The sequence below is a fragment of the Centruroides vittatus genome, unplaced genomic scaffold, assembly GCF_030686945.1.
Source record: "Centruroides vittatus isolate TY-2023 unplaced genomic scaffold, ASM3068694v2 scaffold_899, whole genome shotgun sequence".
NCBI lineage: Eukaryota > Metazoa > Arthropoda > Arachnida > Scorpiones > Buthidae > Centruroides > Centruroides vittatus.
Genome location: NW_027122719.1, coordinates 1,621,413 through 1,643,316, shown reverse-complemented (window position 1 = coordinate 1,643,316; position 21,904 = coordinate 1,621,413). Strand labels below are relative to the sequence as shown.

Sequence of the window (21,904 nt, the reverse complement as noted above, 5' to 3'; positions counted from 1 at the left end):
GAATTTCACACATTAGCATCAATAATCGTTTTATAGAAGAACAGACTAACGGATGGACGATAGTACGAAATTTTAGGTTTACAATTTTCTAAATTACAGCTTAATCTAAATAAACAAAGAGATGCGCACTAACGTTATTAATTTAACTATTCATATTTAAATAAATTATTATATACACATACGTATGTATTATATTTGTATATTAAATAAGACAAATTTCATTTTAATTTGTAACTTGTATCTTATGGCTGCGCATTAAATATAACTTTAAGCAAAGTCTCGTATTATCCGCGTGATTTGAACAAAATTAAAATAAATATAAATCAAATATTTGTATTTTGACGAATAAAATGTTTTATTAAACTAAAACAATCGCCATTTTTCGACGTAAACCCATAGACCACGTGATGACAGTCGACAGAACATGGCGACGATGACTGGTATGTCGCTACTCTCATATCTTGGTACTCTAATCCAAACCAGGTCCCACAAAACGGTTGATGCGGACATTTGTCTCACGGACAAATGCCGAACAGTTCGACGGTCGGATGACCGAGCGGTCGAGGTGGCAGTCTACGCTGTGCGGAACCCGGTATCTAGTCCGGACGCGTCGAAAGATTTCCAGGAGTTTTTCGGGTGGCGAGGGACGGGGCTATTGAATACAGTAGTAAAAAAATTTTGGATTTTGTTTTAGTGTAAATAGAAATGTATTCTTCTGTTTCAAGTCGAATATTCGAATAATTAAGCTTTACATTTATAAACCTATATGTTGAATTTGATTTAAAAGAAAAAAATAATAATAATTGTACACTCGTGCCAAATCACTGAGAACTTATTTAAGTAGTTTTACATATATAAGTTTCTATATGTAGAGATAAGGTTTTTCGGTATTTTTAATATTAACTATATTTAGTTTGACGTTGCATTAATACGCGAAACTCGCAACCCCGACGGCGACCGATGAATCTTTCCGTAAGGCGAAATAATATTGGGCGAAATAAATGGAAATCCTAAGAATTTGATTGATTTCATGCGATTAATATCTTTTTCGGCCGAAAACGGACGATAAAGATATTTATCAGCGTATTCAAACGTATTTCGGGCAATTTTCGGAGATTGTCAAGCTTCGAGACTAAAATTTCAAATGATCGTCTTTTACCTCTCCACGGTGGCCATTCTGCACCATGTAAATGCAGAAGATAATTTATTTATCAAATTCCAAACACAATAAAATGATTGAAGCAAAATTTAAAAAAAAATTATAAATTAATTTAAAAAAAAATAAAATTGATATTTTAATTCGAATTTCTACGTAATTCGAACATTGTTGACGCGTCTTTTAACGTTTGTTCGAAATTCGTCACGCATGACGATTCGCAGTTCGATTGTGTTTCTTGTTGTGGTCGGACGTGCTTTTGTTGTGCTCTTCGATTGCGTGCTGTTTTTTGCGGTTTAAAGACTTTTACAGAGAAGATTAAAGATTTTTCAGGTAAGTCTTAGTCCATATTGACTTTAGACATAAGAATTTATTTAATATTACTTGAAGGATCGGTTCCAGAAGACATCTCGGCACATCGTTCGATGGTCGGCCGTTTGCGCTTCGGATTCGAATCTTTTAGATTTGAAAAGGCATTTTGTTCTTCTCGGAAGAATTTAAGCATTAATTTAAGCTTTTGTTTTCACCGGACTAATTGCAATTTTTTTTTTTTTTTTACAGAATGGCGTCGTTGGTGCGGCTTTGGAGGAGGTTCCGGCGGAGGCAGACGGTGGCACCGGAGGGAGGGGGTTCCTCGGACGACGCGGAACGAGTCTGTCGTTCCGTGCCGTTGGAGGAGCGGGGGCTCGACGAGCGAGAGGCAACGGGTGAAGAAGGCCTTCCCCAAGTGCGCGTGGCGTGGCATCCTCCCGGAGTCGGGATGATGCGACGCTACACCCTGGGTCCAGTGCACTTGGCGAAGGTCTTCGGGGGTCATCCGGCCACAGACCTTGCTGTGGTGGATGTAGAGAATGACAGCTCGTCCGAGTTGACATTTTCTGGTTTGTCGCGTTCTGCCCGTTCGTCCGCGACGGCGACGCCACCGCCTTGCCGAAGCCAGAACGGGGAGGAATCGGAGGAGAGAGCCGCCGAAGTTGAGGGACCGTGCTGTCCGTGGTTTCGTTGCTGCGGACGGCTGCGGTTCCCTTGGCCTAGGCGGTGATCTTCTTCGATTTCCTCTTCTTCACCCGGATGCGACTTTCTTACCGGATTCGACACTTTTCACCCGGACTCGACACCTTTTCCCGGACGTGACTTTTCTTACTCGGTCGTGACCCACGGACTTGTCTCCCGAACGTGACACTCGGGAGACAAGTCCGACAACAACGGATATGACTCCCGATTGTGACCACCCGGACCTGACACTTCTACTCACCGGATTCGACATTCGGCCGACCTTTCTTCCCAAACAGCTGTTATGAGGATTGAGCTTCCGGTTAGGGTAGGTTAGATTAGGCTAGGCTAGGCCAGGTCGGGTTTGTCGCTCTTCTCATAACACTGTTCGGGAAGAAAGACTGTCTGATAAAGGTAATAATATTAATTTTAGGTAATAAATGAATGAACCTTCTCGTTTTCTCACTGCCTTTGTGTTTTCTAGGAACATTTGGGAGGGAGAAGAATCTCCCTCCCCAACTTTACCACCAAGAGGACCAAGTGGACACGTGAATATTTTCCGAAATCTCCGATCGTAAGAACTCTTTCGTTTCATTTTTTAACACATCTTATTTTCGTATTGTAATTTACTGTTTCTTTGTTTATAGACATGCCGAAGATGTTCTTCGATTACACACACACACACACACACACACGCACGGACATAACATCACTGTACACGAAGATGTACACCGTTTAACCTTTACTCGAATTCTCGCACTCACGCACTTACACGCCAAGCGCCTCGTTCTGTGTAATTCCACACAATGAAACAACCCGAACACTCGCTTCCCACAAATCCAACCCCTGGGTCCTCGTCCCGGGAAGTGGAAACGCCAATTTTAAAGATTAAGAGACTTTAAATTGGCGGCCGAAGGGGCTCTGGTAATTACACATCTTGCACGGATTAAACAGAATTTCACACATTAGCATCAATAATCGTTTTATAGAAGAACAGACTAACGGATGGACGATAGTACGAAATTTTAGGTTTACAATTTTCTAAATTACAGCTTAATCTAAATAAACAAAGAGATGCGCACTAACGTTATTAATTTAACTATTCATATTTAAATAAATTATTATATACACATACGTATGTATTATATTTGTATATTAAATAAGACAAATTTCATTTTAATTTGTAACTTGTATCTTATGGCTGCGCATTAAATATAACTTTAAGCAAAGTCTCGTATTATCCGCGTGATTTGAACAGAATTAAAATAAATATAAATCAAATATTTGTATTTTGACGAATAAAATGTTTTATTAAACTAAAACAATCGCCATTTTTCGACGTAAACCCATAGACCACGTGATGACAGTCGACAGAACATGGCGACGATGACTGGTATGTCGCTACTCTCATATCTTGGTACTCTAATCCAAACCAGGTCCCACAAAACGGTTGATGCGGACATTTGTCTCACGGACAAATGCCGAACAGTTCGACGGTCGGATGACCGAGCGGTCGAGGTGGCAGTCTACGCTGTGCGGAACCCGGTATCTAGTCCGGACGCGTCGAAAGATTTCCAGGAGTTTTTCGGGTGGCGAGGGACGGGGCTATTGAATACAGTAGTAAAAAAATTTTGGATTTTGTTTTAGTGTAAATAGAAATGTATTCTTCTGTTTCAAGTCGAATATTCGAATAATTAAGCTTTACATTTATAAACCTATATGTTGAATTTGATTTAAAAGAAAAAAATAATAATAATTGTACACTCGTGCCAAATCACTGAGAACTTATTTAAGTAGTTTTACATATATAAGTTTCTATATGTAGAGATAAGGTTTTTCGGTATTTTTAATATTAACTATATTTAGTTTGACGTTGCATTAATACGCGAAACTCGCAACCCCGACGGCGACCGATGAATCTTTCCGTAAGGCGAAATAATATTGGGCGAAATAAATGGAAATCCTAAGAATTTGATTGATTTCATGCGATTAATATCTTTTTCGGCCGAAAACGGACGATAAAGATATTTATCAGCGTATTCAAACGTATTTCGGGCAATTTTCGGAGATTGTCAAGCTTCGAGACTAAAATTTCAAATGATCGTCTTTTACCTCTCCACGGTGGCCATTCTGCACCATGTAAATGCAGAAGATAATTTATTTATCAAATTCCAAACACAATAAAATGATTGAAGCAAAATTTAAAAAAAAATTATAAATTAATTTAAAAAAAAATAAAATTGATATTTTAATTCGAATTTCTACGTAATTCGAACATTGTTGACGCGTCTTTTAACGTTTGTTCGAAATTCGTCACGCATGACGATTCGCAGTTCGATTGTGTTTCTTGTTGTGGTCGGACGTGCGTTTGTTGTGCTCTTCGATTGCGTGCTGTTTTTTGCGGTTTAAAGACTTTTACAGAGAAGATTAAAGATTTTTCAGGTAAGTCTTAGTCCATATTGACTTTAGACATAAGAATTTATTTAATATTACTTGAAGGATCGGTTCCAGAAGACATCTCGGCACATCGTTCGATGGTCGGCCGTTTGCGCTTCGGATTCGAATCTTTTAGATTTGAAAAGGCATTTTGTTCTTCTCGGAAGAATTTAAGCATTAATTTAAGCTTTTGTTTTCACCGGACTAATTGCAATTTTTTTTTTTTTTTACAGAATGGCGTCGTTGGTGCGGCTTTGGAGGAGGTTCCGGCGGAGGCAGACGGTGGCACCGGAGGGAGGGGGTTCCTCGGACGACGCGGAACGAGTCTGTCGTTCCGTGCCGTTGGAGGAGCGGGGGCTCGACGAGCGAGAGGCAACGGGTGAAGAAGGCCTTCCCCAAGTGCGCGTGGCGTGGCATCCTCCCGGAGTCGGGATGATGCGACGCTACACCCTGGGTCCAGTGCACTTGGCGAAGGTCTTCGGGGGTCATCCGGCCACAGACCTTGCTGTGGTGGATGTAGAGAATGACAGCTCGTCCGAGTTGACATTTTCTGGTTTGTCGTGTTCTGCCCGTTCGTCCGCGACGGCGACGCCACCGCCTTGCCGAAGCCAGAACGGGGAGGAATCGGAGGAGAGAGCCGCCGAAGTTGAGGGACCGTGCTGTCCGTGGTTTCGTTGCTGCGGACGGCTGCGGTTCCCTTGGCCTAGGCGGTGATCTTCTTCGATTTCCTCTTCTTCACCCGGATGCGACTTTCTTACCGGATTCGACACTTTTCACCCGGACTCGACACCTTTTCCCGGACGTGACTTTTCTTACTCGGTCGTGACCCACGGACTTGTCTCCCGAACGTGACACTCGGGAGACAAGTCCGACAACAACGGATATGACTCCCGATTGTGACCACCCGGACCTGACACTTCTACTCACCGGATTCGACATTCGGCCGACCTTTCTTCCCAAACAGCTGTTATGAGGATTGAGCTTCCGGTTAGGGTAGGTTAGATTAGGCTAGGCTAGGCCAGGTCGGGTTTGTCGCTCTTCTCATAACACTGTTCGGGAAGAAAGACTGTCTGATAAAGGTAATAATATTAATTTTAGGTAATAAATGAATGAACCTTCTCGTTTTCTCACTGCCTTTGTGTTTTCTAGGAACATTTGGGAGGGAGAAGAATCTCCCTCCCCAACTTTACCACCAAGAGGACCAAGTGGACACGTGAATATTTTCCGAAATCTCCGATCGTAAGAACTCTTTCGTTTCATTTTTTAACACATCTTATTTTCGTATTGTAATTTACTGTTTCTTTGTTTATAGACATGCCGAAGATGTTCTTCGATTACACACACACACACACACACACACGCACGGACATAACATCACTGTACACGAAGATATACACCGTTTAACCTTTACTCGAATTCTCGCACTCACGCACTTACACGCCAAGCGCCTCGTTCTGTGTAATTCCACACAATGAAACAACCCGAACACTCGCTTCCCACAAATCCAACCCCTGGGTCCTCGTCCCGGGAAGTGGAAACGCCAATTTTAAAGATTAAGAGACTTTAAATTGGCGGCCGAAGGGGCTCTGGTAATTACACATCTTGCACGGATTAAACTTAATTATTTTGTATTAGATAATGTACCCAGTGATGCTTGGTTTATCTTAATGGTTTTATCCATTCACTAACGTCTAGACGTTGAATGAACATTAATGTGAATTTCTTCCGCACTCTGTCGCAAATGCAACGTCAGCTTTCTCGCCCGATCCGAAGAGTAAAACTATTCAATGGATTATCTGGTCTCTGAATGCCTATTGTTTTCACCCTTAGAAGTAGAGGTAATAAACAAGTTTGCCGATAGGTGTGCTGCAATCGTTTTTTCTTCTTCAATTTAATTTAATATAGAGATTATAGTCTTTGCGCTGCAATCGTTTGGGTTCTTGGTTTGTTTATATCTCCGCGTTTCTTTATGCAGCGCTCGAGCGTTCGACCAGCTGAAACTGGTTTATAATTGGCCAACACTGCTCGTGACGTCATTTCGCTACACTCTCGTTGCAAAAAGAAACGCGGCCTATCCTATGCAGAAAAGCATTGTATCGGTGTAAAATAAATGTTATAATATCAGTAATTGCAACTGTATTTTACAGAGATAATCTTCTTGTTAATATTCTTATTTTTTTTTTTTTTTGTAACTCTTTCCGCCCAGTGGGCACTAAGAGGGCCTCTTATAGCAAGCCCATTATGGGTTCGGCCAGGCCCACAATGGAGCGGCTGGTGAGGGACGGGGACCGACATATCCGGACGGACCACCCCTCGAAAAATTCCTGGGGATTTCTCGACCGGTCCGGATTCGATCCCGGGTCCCCCAGGGCGGTAGGCTGCTAACCTTGACCGCTCGGCCATCCGGCCGCCAATATTCTTATTTAATACAAGTTAACGTTAGCTTAAAATAAATGAATAAAAACTAATAATAATACATAAAATGCATAAAAATTAATTTTACATAAATTTTTGTTTTATATAGTAAAAAGTTATATTTAAAAAGCGACGGACAAATTCTGTTTATCTGAATAATTTTGGATCTAACGAAATTTTCATTACTTTATATGCCAGTCAAGTAAAATTTAAAAACATAGATATTTAAATTACTTTTAAAGGTTTTAAATTATTAATTTCGTATTGATTTCAAGTTATTTATTAAATAAAAAAAGTTCAGACGATTAAAAATTAAATATTTGTCATTTTTTATCATCATCTTCGTCAATGTCTAGTTGTTACCGATTATACTCAAGGTATATAAAGTTTATTATTGTACAGTAAATGATTAACATGTATACAAATTTTGAAACATTTTACGCATTATTATGTATACATAACATTCATTGGATATAAATTGATGATTATTTAAAAAATATATTTTGTTTATGGTGAGATTGAACATTTTTAAAGCTGAAGTGAAAAATTTCATTAAAATAATTTTAGGTTTTATATGGTTTACATGTGTTTTGCATAAACTTCATTATAAAATTTTTAATATAATCTGTATTATGATTAACATCTTTAAAATTATTTACATTTTTGTAATATAATTTTATTTCACAGAAAGCCTTTGTAAAACATTAAATATTCAAAACTTTTTTCATTTATGAATTTCTACATATTTTGTTGACATTTTAAAAGAACTAATAAAAAATAAACAATAAACAAAAAATTTATTAAAATTGACAAAAATGGTCAAAGGCATTACTTTTTCTTACTAAGCCTATGCCAAACATGAAATTTTTTTTATAATCTTTTGATTTTGTTTTACTGGTAAACTGTGTAAAAAATGTATACGTGAATGTAAGTTTGTATACGTCGTTGTACGCTGTCATTGTCAAGTACTGGGCAGTCGATCATTGCTTTCGACATATTTAGGAAAAGTGAACCTAAAAACAAAAAAAAACAAAAAAAAAAAAAAAAAATTCAAATATATAACAGGTGCATTCGTTACTGTAAACAAATGTTCTACGAGGAATCAGCTTGTTTCTTCTTGGAGACAACTGCAGCTTTTCTCTCCGATGGACATGGACATCGTCGCTTTCGGAGCACTTTAATGCTTAAATGGACAGTTGGGAAATTTAGATGGAAAAGCATCGGAATCGATGCTCATCTATCGCGTGCAATCTGCAGTCATCGCCATCGATGGCGTGACCGAATGATTTTATTAACAATTGAGCCTAAACTGCTCATTACATATGCAAGCCTTTGCGGTTATCTTCACATGGAACAAATCTTTTCCAGCGTTTCAGACGATTTTCTGGCACTTAAAAAAACCCTTTTATCATCTTTTTCACTAGGATATTAAGAATTACACCCGGGAACAAAGCACGTTGGCATGTTTGCTAATGGCTAAATGAGTAAAATCTAAATGACTAAATATCTTAACGATTAAATGCTAATAACTAAATGCATTCATTAATAATAGATAGTGACTAAATGACTAAAAATCAAAAAATTAAACGACTGAAAAATAAAATGTCTCCTACTGTTTTCACATTGTAGCGGATCCCAAACATTCGGAGCGTCCCTCGCGGCCAAGGAAGCAAAGAACTAAAAAACCTATAATGAGATTGGTCATACGGATAGCTGCCACCATGTCTTTTCTAAACTGCTTATTTAGCCGCAACCACCTACTATACTTATAGTTGGGAAAGCGGAAACTCTTTCCTGCCCTGTTTGCGCTAAGAGGGCCTCTTTCAGTAAGCCCATTATGAATTCGGCTAGGCCACATTAGGGCGGCCGGGTGGTGAGGGACGGGGCCGACATATCAGGGCGGATCATCCCCCGAAAAATTCCTGGGGATTTTTCCACCCGTCCGGATTCGATCCTGGGTTCCCCAGAACGGTAGGCTGCCACCTTAACCGCTCGGCCATCCGGCCTTCTGGCAATATTGGGTAGAGCCTCTTTGGCTTATTTTATTTTGAGCAGGTGAAACACATAGAATGCTTATTTATTAATAAAACTTAAATATTTTATTTTATGTCCGTAAAAATAACATTATTCTTATAAGGTAGCGACAATTAAGGCTTCAAGTTTTCTCCGGACCCGGAAATCTCAGTCTCTTCTCTCTCGATGGCCCTGTCTCCACGGAGCTATAATCTTAAAGCTCCATGCCTGTCCCATGTTTTCTATTTGTTATATACATTCTGTTTTGTAGGATTTTTTATTCTTTAATGATTTTAGTAATGAAAATACTGAATATCTCTGGAGATAATATTGAATATTAAAAGATATTTATCATATAAAGAATCGAATGTACTGTACTTATGCTATAATATTTTAGGTTATTTATTTTAAGTATTATATAGCATTATTAAACAAATCAGCCTAAAAAATTATATAGTTGTCTAAAGAGGACCAAGGCTTTATTAATTATAAAATACGAACGAATTCGCATCTATTTTGCAAATTAATTAATAATAGCGAAAATGAAGACGCAGAACAACGGGATAAATCTCCGAGAGCTGAAAGAGTAAAATTGAGTGAGTCGACTCACAGAGTCATTTTAGGGATTCATTTAATGAATCGGCTTATTCGCGATCTACTCGTCAAACACAGCTAATCTATATGTGAAATAACTGATAAACATATTGATATTGTGAGTAAAATGGATCGTGACATCATTGCTTACCTCGAGCTAACACACCCACGCTTATGTTTATAGTAGAATTTATGGTATATAGCACATTTTAATTGTCGCAGCTATATACAAATCGTATATTTCATATATTCGAATTTAATAGATATTTGTTTTGGTAAGTTTATTTAATGTATATCTTGTATTAACAGTAGAAATTGATATTTAGCATAAATAGTGTGTCATTTTTCAAAAATATAATTAAATTCAAAAAAGAAACTATATGTAATGCAGATATATAATATAAAATATAATAGCAAAACTAAACAAAGAATTATATCTGTTCAGCAATTATATAATTCTAATAAAATGCATGTCCAAATACTTTATTATCAATAAATATCTATTTGATATATAGAGAATAATCATTTTCATACAAAGTATAAACAAATAAAAAATTTATCATAGATATAAAAATTTGTATTATTATATCTGAATCATTTAAATTTAAGTATTTAACCAAGACAGAACAACATTTTGAGCTGTGGTTCGAAATCCGAATGAAGGCCCTTTTCGCGACCATCACAAAGTATATAACTTTCATTCCCAAAAAAAGTCTTTAACCATTGACTGAAAAAGAATCGCCTGAAATTGTTGTGATCGTGGGTTGTAGGTTTTTGTTCGCTCAGGGTCCTGGTTCAGCCAAACTGCTTTTTGTCTCTAGTTTTGCCACTGATATAGCATAGAGTTAATTTAAAATGGAAAATACTATGATAATTTAAATTGTAAGTCTGCAATTCAAATATAGAAACAAAATATAGTAGAATCAGTTTATTATAGATAATGAATATCGTTTTTAGTTGTTAAATGTTTTAGAATTAGCAAATTGCAAAACATTTAAGTTAAAATACACTATAAAAACTTTTGCTTATTATAATCATACTTTTAATTATATTTATAATCTTCAGGTAAATAAGCAAAAACGTGTTTTATTATTATTTTCATTAATATGTGACCAATAATGGACAATTATCAGTCATTGTTATGTCTTAACCAATGCTTTAAAGACTATTCATTTTAATTGTAATTTATGTGCAGATAGTATCAATAGTATAAATTATTGACACTTTTTACTTCAATTATGTGTTACCCGATGCTAAAGACAGTACTGAAAAACTAACAAGCCAATAACACTAGATAAATTACTATTAATAATTACAGTTGATAAAATTTCTTGGTTAAAGCAGCATAATGTTCAGAAGTCACTCTCTTTCAGACCTGGCTGCTTACACCTTGGACAATTTTGTCAAGGTTTGTTGGGAAGGTCACTAAGCATATCATAAACAAGCACTGCCTTAGACATGTCAAGGCCCTCAAAATTTATAAATCATTGTATAAGGGAAACACTGTCAACTAGATGGATCTAAATATGATATTGAGTGCTTGAAAATCCTAGTTTCAGGTCTAGCAACAAAATGTGACATGCATTTTGTTACTATTTTTTGTTTTTTAGTTTTTTGTACATCACAGCAATGTAGCAAATTGTAGAATTTTTTACATTTAAACATGCTCGGTATTTATATACTTTTGTTCTTTTGTGTTTGTAAATGTTTGATTTTTGGCATTAACCTGATGAAGATCATTAAATATGACTGAAATATTATTTTTTCCAGTTTAATAAACCTTTTTTGTTGCTCTACAAAGTTGTGTATGGTAGATTGAGTTATATACTGTAGTAGTTACTTTATGAATTATTTGCAGTTCTTAGGCAAAGAAGAGTACAATAATTCTTAGCTGACAAACAAATCCATTTTATAAACAAATATTTTGTAAAATAATCAAATAATAGACTCCTTCAAAATTTATTAGCATTGCTCTTTTATTGATGAATACTATAATTATTGCAAATCATATTAATCAAATTTTTGAAATAATGATTGTAACTTTGATCATGTCAAGTGAATTCAATATTTAAAATTAAGAAATTAACATATCTTGCAATTTATGTAAACTAATAAATTTGTAAATTATAATATAATAAATTATTAAAGTAATAAAAATTTGATTTTTACAGCGTCTGAAATAAACAAACAATAGAAAGAAAATGGGAGACATTAAGACTCAAATATTTTATTTGATTGATGAAGCCATTCGTGTAGACAGTGTAGGTCAAATAGATGTAAGTACTACAAGGTTATGAATATATATTTTTTTGTATTTTTGAAACTGGAGGCGCACAAAATATTGTATTAAATTTGACTTTTTATGATCTAGGTAAATTCAATTAGTTCATTATAGATAAGCGAGATTTTTAACCAATAAATAATAAAATTATTAAAAAATGAGTATTTTCTAAATACTGGTTTTATTTGAATAACAGCTGTGGCTACTATTTTAAACTGCATATTTTTTCTGCAGTTGCTATTCAAGGTTGATAACTGTTTGAGTGCAATTATTACTTCCTTTGCATTTACCCATGTGATGTTCATCTTAATAAAGTATTCAAATATTTATTTATGAAAATTTGATTTTTAAAGCAAATTATACTTGAAATGGTAACTGGTTACTTTCTATACATAGGAAATCCTTGTTAATTCAAACTTGGATAGTTCAAAATCATGTTAGTTCATAACTGTACTATTTGCCCTGGCTGCAGATATAGAGATCTACATTTTGAGAGTTCAGTTAGTTTGAAATACAGTAGAGAGTCGTTAATCCGAATCAATTGGGGACTGGGGTTGTTCGGATTAGTGATTTGTTCGGATAACCGATTATGTATGAAAAAATATATTAACCTGTCCAATGTTCAAATTTTTCTCTGTTGCGTGTCGCTTCGTGTTGAATTTTCGTCAATTTTAAGCTTAATGAAAATTTTTATAATTTTTATAATCGAGGCTATTGTATCATTAAAAATTATTTCTTTATTTTGTACAAACAAAATAAATATATTGAAGAATATAAAAACATGAAAATTATACTTTAGAAGTAAATGTAGTATCAAAAACGTTCGATTCAGCACACGATTCAGCACGACACAGTCCGACTGAAAATCGTTCGGATAACTGGTGATTCGGATTACCGGGGTTCAGATTAACGACTCTCTACTGTACTGCTACTTTGAAATTTGAAGTGAAAATTCTGTCCAAAATGTGATATGCATATGTTAACTAATACATTTATATCAAAGTTCACATACCTGCATACTTCAGAATTGTTCATGGTCTATTATTCTCTTGATCTGACCAACATGGTTTTGCTTTTACAATAACACATTTTGGGTGTCACCCTACTCATCAATTACCCTTTTTTTTTTTTTATAAAATATGGCTTGGTTTCAGGTTTGTAAGATTGGGCTACAGAATGATATATTTGTAGGACTCCATGATACTAGATTTAGTCATCTTACTACTTTTTGGCTACTTTAAAAATAATTTAGACAACATTTTTGAATTCTGCTTTACTTTTTATAAAACCTATCTGGCACCTGTGAGGTTCTCATCTGACACATGCTGTTTACCTACAGTTTATTTATAATATTATCAATAAATTATTAATTAACAAAAGTAGCTTTCTGTACACATAGCTGTATTCTGTTTGCTTAATAAATTCCATCAGTTACATGGCATTTGGCTTATTGTGAAGAAATATGTAAATCTTGGATAATTTAAAGTTGCAATTATTTTGTTTTACATTGTAAAGAAAAAAATTCTAAAACATTCAGTATGAAATATATTTATATAAAATACATAGTAAAAATACAAAATATTAACATGTTAATTGCCACCTGTAATATGATATTTTGTATTTTATCAGGCTAACTGTAATATGATATTTTCCATTTTTCAGACCACAATGAGAAAATTTGATAATTTAATATTTTATTATGATATAAATAGAAGGGTCATTATACAACAGTCAGTAGAGTAAAGATTAAAAAAATATATCAATGATGACCGGCCGCTGTCATATGGCCTCAAACCGGAGACTATAAGACCACGGGATATTTAATATTTAATATTAATTACTTTATATGTAACAAAAGAGAATAATTAAACTAGTTTTCGATATTTTTTCCTTTTTTTAACTATTCACTATTAAAAAAAAAAACACTATCAGATGAAGTGGTTCGAGCGCCGACCGTTGAACTACTTCATGAGCCTCGTGGGGTGGTTCAATGGTCGGCAGTCAGAAACCAACTTCATAGATGTCTGCGAGAGGCCACCACTAGGATGTAAAACAATGTCTTACGAAGCCAGGATATTTAACCTTGAGTGAAACTACATTGGTTATACGACGACAGGCCATCGGATGGCTCTCGCAACCCTAATTAGTATGTCGGCCGGTGCGTCGGATGGCTCTGTGCGGCCATAGCTAGTATGACAGCCGGCATGTCGGATGACAGTTAACATGTTAAAGACTTATACAAATACAGTAGAGCTTTGATTATCTGAAACAATTCAGGACTGGGATTGTTCGGATAACCGATTATGTAAAAAAAAAATATATTAACCTATCCCTTTGAAATTCGTTCAAATCCTGACACATCCTTAAGTACTCTCTCATAGTTGAGCCAGTGCTGCCAGCTAAAACAATGCCCACCAACAAAAATAATATTGCAGTAGCCCAAGACATAACCAAATATTGCAGCAGCACCACAGCACTAGCAGAAATTTAAATTTGTCGACTAGAACACTTTCGGTTAACCAATGTTTCTGTTGATCAATATTCAGATAATTGATGCTCTACTGTAAATTATTTTTGTTATCTTCTTTGTTGTCCTTTTTCATCATCACAGAACATGATCTACACTGGCAGAGTTGACCTTTCTTTATAGGCTACTTTTACCACCTATATTTATGTAAATTGGGGAAGTAGCCTACAAAGAAAGGTTGACTTCACCAATGTGGATCATGTTCCTGTGATGATGAAAAAGGATGACAAAGAAGGCAACAAGAATAATTTATTTGTATGTCTTTACTATTTTGTATTCTTACAATGTATTTTATATAATTATTTTGTTTCTTGAATTTTGAATTAACGAGGATTTTCTGTATCAATAATAAGAAAATAAATTACAAATACACTTACACTATATGGTACATTTTATAAATTTCAATTTCTATTAAAGCTTGTGTGTTAAATAAATACAATAGCTACCTACAGTAGTTTAGAGTATTTATTAATTTTACATTGCTTTCTTAAGTTTTAAAAAATCCTTGAATAATAGATATGATTACTATTTGAGAATTGTCATTATTTCAAGCTTTAAGTACAAGATTTGGTTATTACTGGATGGCAGTTATTGTTCAAATAAAACTGGTTGGTAAATTATTTTTTTATGTAGTTAACCATTTTTTGTTACAGACTCTTGTAATTATGTAATCGTAAAAATGAGGCCATTTTATATATTTTCAAAAAATGCACTGCTGCAATTGATTAGTTTATTTTATTAAAATATTAAAATTAAATATAAATAAAAAATAAAATATATAAATATAGTATATACTACCAGTACAGTTCAAGGACTAAGTAGATGGTAAGCAATTACATTTATTAAGTAAATTATTACTCACATCATTATTGAAGTAATGCCCATGGACCATAATGCACTGCTGACAGCATTGATACAACTGCTAGAACACTACTGAAAAGCATTTTCAAGAGTCTTTTCAAACAAAAGTTATTCTCAAGCAATTTCAGCTTGTTTTGTAAATTCTTTTCATTTCTATTGTACCTAGGGATGTAAATTACGATTAATAGTACTGATTTTAGTGTTGCCCTCTGGCATTATTTTTAAAAAACATATTCTGGCTCAACAAATAACATTCACTTGAGACCTGTGATGTTCATAACTTGTTGCTATAAAAGCAGGTAAGTTTTTCCAACAATTGATTTTGAAATTAGTACTTTTTTCCACACTAGCTAAAAGTTTCAAATTCTGGAATTGATGGTGCACTTACCCTATCTAACCTTACATCATATTTTTGCTCCAGTAAAAATTATTAATATAAACAAACATTTTAAACTTTTTATAGTGATCATTAATTTTATGAAATTGATTGATTTTTTTCAATTTTTAAATTTGATTATATAATCAAACTTTGATATAATACATTCTTTGTTACATGCCAATGAACACATTTGGATGGATTTTCTCCATACATATTAAATAGATAACTTTTTAGTATCTGTAAATTACTAAATATTTGATTTTTGCATTGCAAAACAAATTATTATGCAAATCATTTTGAAATTTCAGTTTTAAACTTAAATTTATGTGGCAATTTCACCAAGAAGTAAATTAAGTTGTTTTAATTTTGATTAACAATACAATTGAGTTTTAAATTAAAATTTGCAAGTTATTAAAAGATAATATATACCGTATTTTACGGACTATAAGACGCACTTTTTTTTCGTAAAATTGCCTCCAAAATTCAGATGCGTCTTATAGTCCGTAGTGTCTTATAGGTATTTTTAAAAAAATTGTCCAAAAAATTAAGGTGCGTCTTATAGTCCGTAAAATATGGTAATGTTTGTTAGGGAAAAATTAATTTTCATTAAATGAATAAAGATTTTGAGAAATGATGGTTTTTGTTGTATATTTTAAATGAAACAATTGTTCTCCAAAGAAAAAATTTAAAGGTGGTTTTTTTTTTTTTTTTTTTTTGAAATATTTGAAATTTTTCTAAAAGAAAAATAAATTTAAAGATTAAAATTATAGTAATGTCACAGAAAATCAGGATAAGTCAAAAGATAAATATGATTCATAATCAATTTACATTGAGTTTATCAGATAATGTTATAATTTTACAGATCAAAACATATTCATTTCCTTACAGATCAAAACATATTCAATTCCTTCTAAAATAAGAATTTAAAGATAGTTGTATAAGCTGTCTTTAAATTCTTATTTTAGAAAAAAATCTTAATAGCAATTGCATATTTCAGTTTTGTCATAATATTTCTTACTTTGAAAATCAAATATTTAAAAATTAGAAGTATATGTACCTATAGAATGCATAGATGATAAATGATTAAAATGATTTATTTCTGAATAATAAGAATTATATAAAGTTGAAGTATATATTATTATGAGAAGAAACTCAAAATTTCTTTTGATACATTATGAAACATCTGATTACTGACAAAACAGGTGTCCAGATTAAGATAGTGCACTCCCATGTCAACCTGTAACATGAACTCATATGGATTATCATTCATATGTTCTAAGAAGTTATCCAGGAGATAGGTTTCAATCTCCAAATAATGTCATCAATAAAAGATAATGCTAGGTGAGAATGATGGGAGTTTCCTATCCTCTAGGACAGTTTTTTTCAACCTTTTTTATCTCATGGCATACTTCAACCTATAATTAAATTTCCATGGCACAAATTTCTGTGGAAAAAAATCACATGATTTAAAGTTGTATTTATAAATGTGACTGGAGGTCAGAGTCTCTTTGACCCCTTTCTTGAGTTCCTAATTGCCGTAATTGCTTCTGTATCTCTGCTAAAGTTTCCTCTAATGGCTTAGGAGTTATGATATTATGGTCCTGCTTTGAATTGGTAGGATTATTTATACTTCTGACTATTGCTCGTGATTTCGCCATTAATTGTTTTATAGTTTCTTCGCTTATAGCAGCCTGTACCGCCTTATCGAACGTATTAGGGTCACGTGACATCACGGGTCTCTTTATACGGTCATTTAATCCATGAAGAAATTGTACTAATAATCTTTCATCTCTTTCCTTTTGTTGACATTTTTTAATAACTTCCCTTTCTTGAGCATCACCACTAGTTTGTTCTACCATTGTGTCCATTGCTAAGGTTTGTAATCAAACCACATAGGTTTGCACATCCTCATCTCGCGCTTGAATGCAGGCATGAAATTTTTGCAAACATAAAGAAATTGCCACCCTCTCAAATCTCTTGATCATTAGTCTTTTAAATTCATCATAGGTTTCGACCTCCTTCATTTTTGCATCCTTCCACGCAAAATCTTGGGCTATCCCCATTACCTTTAATTTAGCAATTCCTAGACACTGTGCCTTAGTCCAACCCATTAGTTTTGCGATCTCATCTAAGGACTCAAAGAAATCAGCGACCTTAAGCCCCTCTATTTCTCCCGCAAAGGAAAGTATTAATGGAATCATGCCTCCTAATCTGCCTGCCGCCGTACTTCCTGTCGTTTCTCCTCACACCCCTATGACAAATTTAAAAGACTCTGAGTCTTCATTCCAACAAAAGGATAAGACCAGATCCCAACAAAATCCAGTGCATATTAACTTTCCCCAGACCTGCCAACAAACATGATATCAAGTCATTTTTAGGGTTAACAGGATATTATCGGCATCACATAAAATCATATGCCGATATCGCAAAGCCCCTGACAGATTTATTAAAGAATGACATTCAATTTCAGTGGGGAGAAGAGCAAGAATGGCGTTTCGAAAGATTGAAGGAAATTATTACCTTGGCCCCACTTTTAAAATCCCCCGATTTTACCAAACCGTTTATATTAGCCACAGATGTTTCTAATGAGACCATAGGGGCAGTATTATCACAGGAGGATGAAAGAGAGGAGATGCCGATTGCTTACGCTAGTCGGATATTACGGAAAGCTGAGAAAAATAGTACTACCGAGAAAGAATGCCACACAGTTGTCTGGGCTACCAAATATTTGAAGCCCTACTTATACGGAAGAAAGTTCGTTATTCTTACAGATCACCATCCATTAAGATGGCTCATGAGTAATAAAGATTCTAGTACGAACTCTCAAATAGCCTGCTGGATTATATTTTTGCAGGAATTTGATTTCAAAGTAAAACATAAAGCTGGCGATTGTCATAAGAATGCCAATGCATTAAGCCAAATTCCTATCAGACAAATTCTAGAGACTGAAGAACTCGACCCTATCTATTCGAAGGCCCAGATCCAAGATTTACAAGACGAGAAAAAAAATGGAGTCTTATAATTCAACAACTTGAAGACGAAACTATTCAAGATCCACATCTCACAGAACAATTTTTTTTTAGATGAGGAAGGAGCACTATATCATTTACAACCTATCAATCGAGGAGACTTTTTAGAACAATTAGTTATTCCATCTGTCCTAGTGCCATATATCTTATATACTTACCACGATACTCCTGTCAGAGGGCATTTGAGAGCACAAAGAATGCAACAAAAACTTTGAACCTTATTTTATTGGCCAACCATGAACAAAGATATCAGGACTCATTGCCAAGAATGTCAACGATGCGCTATACACAAAAGAAAGGACAAACGAGCGGAAACTGAACTACAGCTGTTCGCTCCTTTAACTCATCTATTTGAATGGACGGCTATGGACATTATAGGCCCATTGCCTATTACAACCAATGGAAATAAATATATCTTGGTCTTTGTCGACCATTTTAGCCGATATGCAGAGGCGATACCTTTACCCGATATCCATAGCAAAACTATCGCCAAAGCCTTTGTTACCAACATCATTTTACATCATTCAACACCAGTCCAACTTCTCACAGATCAAGCTCCTAATTTAATTTCTAAGATGTTTAAGGAAGTATGCGAATTGCTTCATATCAAAAGACTTCTAACCACAGCTTATCACCCTGCCTGTAATGGAATAGTCGAAAGATTTAATAAAACTCTTGTGGACATTATCTCCCACTATGTGGCCAAGGACCAACGAGATTGGGATGAATGGATTTCCTTTGCCTTATTTGCATATAATACTACCATCCACACCTCTACGAACGATAGTCCATTCTTTCTGTTGTACGGACGAGACCCAATTTACCCATTTGACCTTGTCACTCGTTCGACTTGGACTAAATACGATGTCGAAGATAACTTCGCATCAGAGCTCCACCTTCGAATGGCTAATGCCCAGCAATAGCACAAGAACACGCCGAAGCCGCAGCCAGGGAACATCAAAAAATACATCGCCAGACCCACAAAATCCCGACCTATCAGTTAGGCGATCGAGTCTTCCTTAACGAAGTAGTCTTAGCTCAAGGGTTAAAAAGAAAGTTAGCACCCAGATGGTCAGGCCCATTTCGCATTATATCCAAATTAAGTCCCGTCACCTTTCTCATTGAAAATATACAAATGAAAAAACAAGTCCAAGTACATGCCAATTGACTAAAACACTGCACGGCTAAACAAGAGTTCGAAAGATCCGAGGATTTAAACCAATCTCCTAGCCCAACCTTAACACAACCTACAATAATACAGCAACCTTCCATGACCGATGTAGATTCTTGGGACAAGTTCCTCCTCACCGAAATTCGACCGCAATCAGAAACGAATTAGAGGACGAATCCGAAAGTGAAGAGAGAATTATAGAACCTACTGCCAGGGAAGAGCCAAGAGAACCAACTCCATCCCATTCCTATGCATTATGCAGTCAAGGACCGGTGGAAGAACGTCCCTGGATCCTCCCAACTCCTAGAAGAAGTCGAATCCCCAAGCAAAAGGCTAGCCCGCCAAAGGGAGGAAATAACACTCAACCTAAGGTAACAAAACAGGAAAGCTGAGAGAGAAAAAAAACACAACCTTAAATTATAACTAATAACTAATTTTAATATTACACTCTGGATAATCGTAATCTCTGGGTAGTGTGCTGTCGCTAACCATTTAATACGCTTTCCAATTTTAAGATGGGCTTGCGGTGACTGACCAGATGACGACTGCCTGGATTTGTCATCATTCCCTCATATTATTTTTGCTCTTGGATTTTTTCCATGAGGTCAGGATCCCGTCGTTGAGGGTCGGGTGTCCAATACGTGAATTACTTCTAAAAGTTCCGGGTGACATATGACTAACTAGATGAATCATCCTCAACGAGGAAGCAAGTTTGTGGGAAATAATTTTTATGGTTTTCAACAGATCTTTTGATAAAATGGTGGAGGTGAAACAATTGAAAAAATTTGATTGAACACCTTCGTCCATTTGTCCATCACATCAACATTGTATTGCCTTATTACTTGTCACTTAACTTAATCCTTTTTGTCTATATTTTTTGTGAATTAAATAAAACAGTATTGTTTCTTAAAATAGCAGCAGGTTACAACAACAATTATTTAAATTAATAATTTTCATTTAGAAAAGAAAAGTGATCAATATTAAGCCTTCATTCACATTTAAAAGTGGCATGATAATTGCTTTTAAAAAACTGCAAAATGTCCTGCTATTTTTAAGTTAAAATAATTTGAACTAAATATGTACAATTATAGATATATTTTTGATTTAAAGAAAATTTCATTTTAAATGAAATAACAGTGTTATGCACATATAATTTTGCTTATGAAAATATATTTTTTACTGCATTATGTATACATTTATTATTATTATTATTATAACAAGCAATTATTTATTTTGACATCAACACAATTTCAGGCTACAATTTTTAATCATATTTTTAATTTATTTCATTTAAAATATATGCTCTTTATCTCAAATTAGTAGTGGCTTGCCCCTGTATATCATACTTTTCCTTCAACAATAAAGTCATGTTGGTCATCTATCTAACATCTTCCAGAGGAAAATTTTTGAATTGAAATAATGTAACTTCTGGTTTGTATTAGAAGTTCTTGTATAGTTAATTGGGGCCACCGGCCCCTAAGGTTTCCATATCTGGTCTCATCTTTCATCTATCTAATTTCATTCTCAAGATTAAGGAAAGGCAGACAGACGATGACAGTGGAAATTTATGTTTACAATTTTTTCAAATTGAAGCCCAATTATAGAAAAAGAATTATTTCCTGCTTTTAGGAAATAATATAATTATTTATAATAATTAATCAACTTAACTGTTCATTGATCATTTAAAATCTTTAAAAACATGTATTGCTATTAAGTATTCTTAATGTTTAGGTACTTTATTATAATTAAGAATAACTTCTGTAAAATCATGACGTAAATAGAGGTAGTTTGACATACTAACAGTGCAAAATTAAATTATAAAAATGCAAAAACACTTTAAAACTGTTAAATTTCTTTAATAGTTACAAAATAATATTAAGCCTATCAAATAGATGTATTATTTATTAATGCAAGATAAACTAGACTGACATTTAGATCCACAAAGAACTTCCTTTTTAAAACATGTGCATCTATTAGTGTGGCACTGATTTTTTGTAGGTTTACATGAGCATTTTTGAAATCCTTGACCACCAAATAATGATTGGTTAG

The 21,904-nt window shown here is 34.5% G+C and overlaps 2 protein-coding genes and 2 long non-coding RNA genes across 5 annotated transcripts in view; all 4 read left to right on the top strand.

The window, feature by feature from the left end:
- csul (protein arginine N-methyltransferase 5) overlaps positions 1 to 21,904 on the top strand; it is a 324,839-nt gene that overhangs the window by 98,241 nt on the left and 204,694 nt on the right. The window lies entirely within an intron of this gene.
- LOC136990269 (uncharacterized) lies at positions 1,336 to 2,975 on the top strand. Its single transcript, XR_010883025.1, has 4 exons — positions 1,336 to 1,489; positions 1,718 to 2,563; positions 2,634 to 2,723; positions 2,797 to 2,975. It is a non-coding gene; the product is annotated as an uncharacterized lncRNA (long non-coding RNA).
- On the top strand, positions 4,484 to 6,076 carry LOC136990267 (uncharacterized). Of its 2 annotated transcripts, XR_010883024.1 has the most exons (4): positions 4,484 to 4,591; positions 4,819 to 5,664; positions 5,735 to 5,824; positions 5,898 to 6,076. It is a non-coding gene; the product is annotated as an uncharacterized lncRNA (long non-coding RNA). The 2 variants fall into 2 exon arrangements; XR_010883023.1 differs by lacking the exons at positions 4,484 to 4,591; positions 4,819 to 5,664 and having other exon boundaries at positions 5,676 to 5,824.
- LOC136990322 (VPS9 domain-containing protein 1-like) overlaps positions 9,421 to 21,904 on the top strand; it is a 43,570-nt gene continuing 31,086 nt past the window's right edge. The window contains exons 1-2 of the mRNA XM_067288715.1: positions 9,421 to 9,882; positions 11,779 to 11,883. Of these exons, the coding sequence (XP_067144816.1) occupies positions 11,809 to 11,883 (75 nt within the window). The 5' untranslated portion in view covers positions 9,421 to 9,882; positions 11,779 to 11,808. The remainder of the gene's footprint in view (positions 9,883 to 11,778; positions 11,884 to 21,904) is intronic.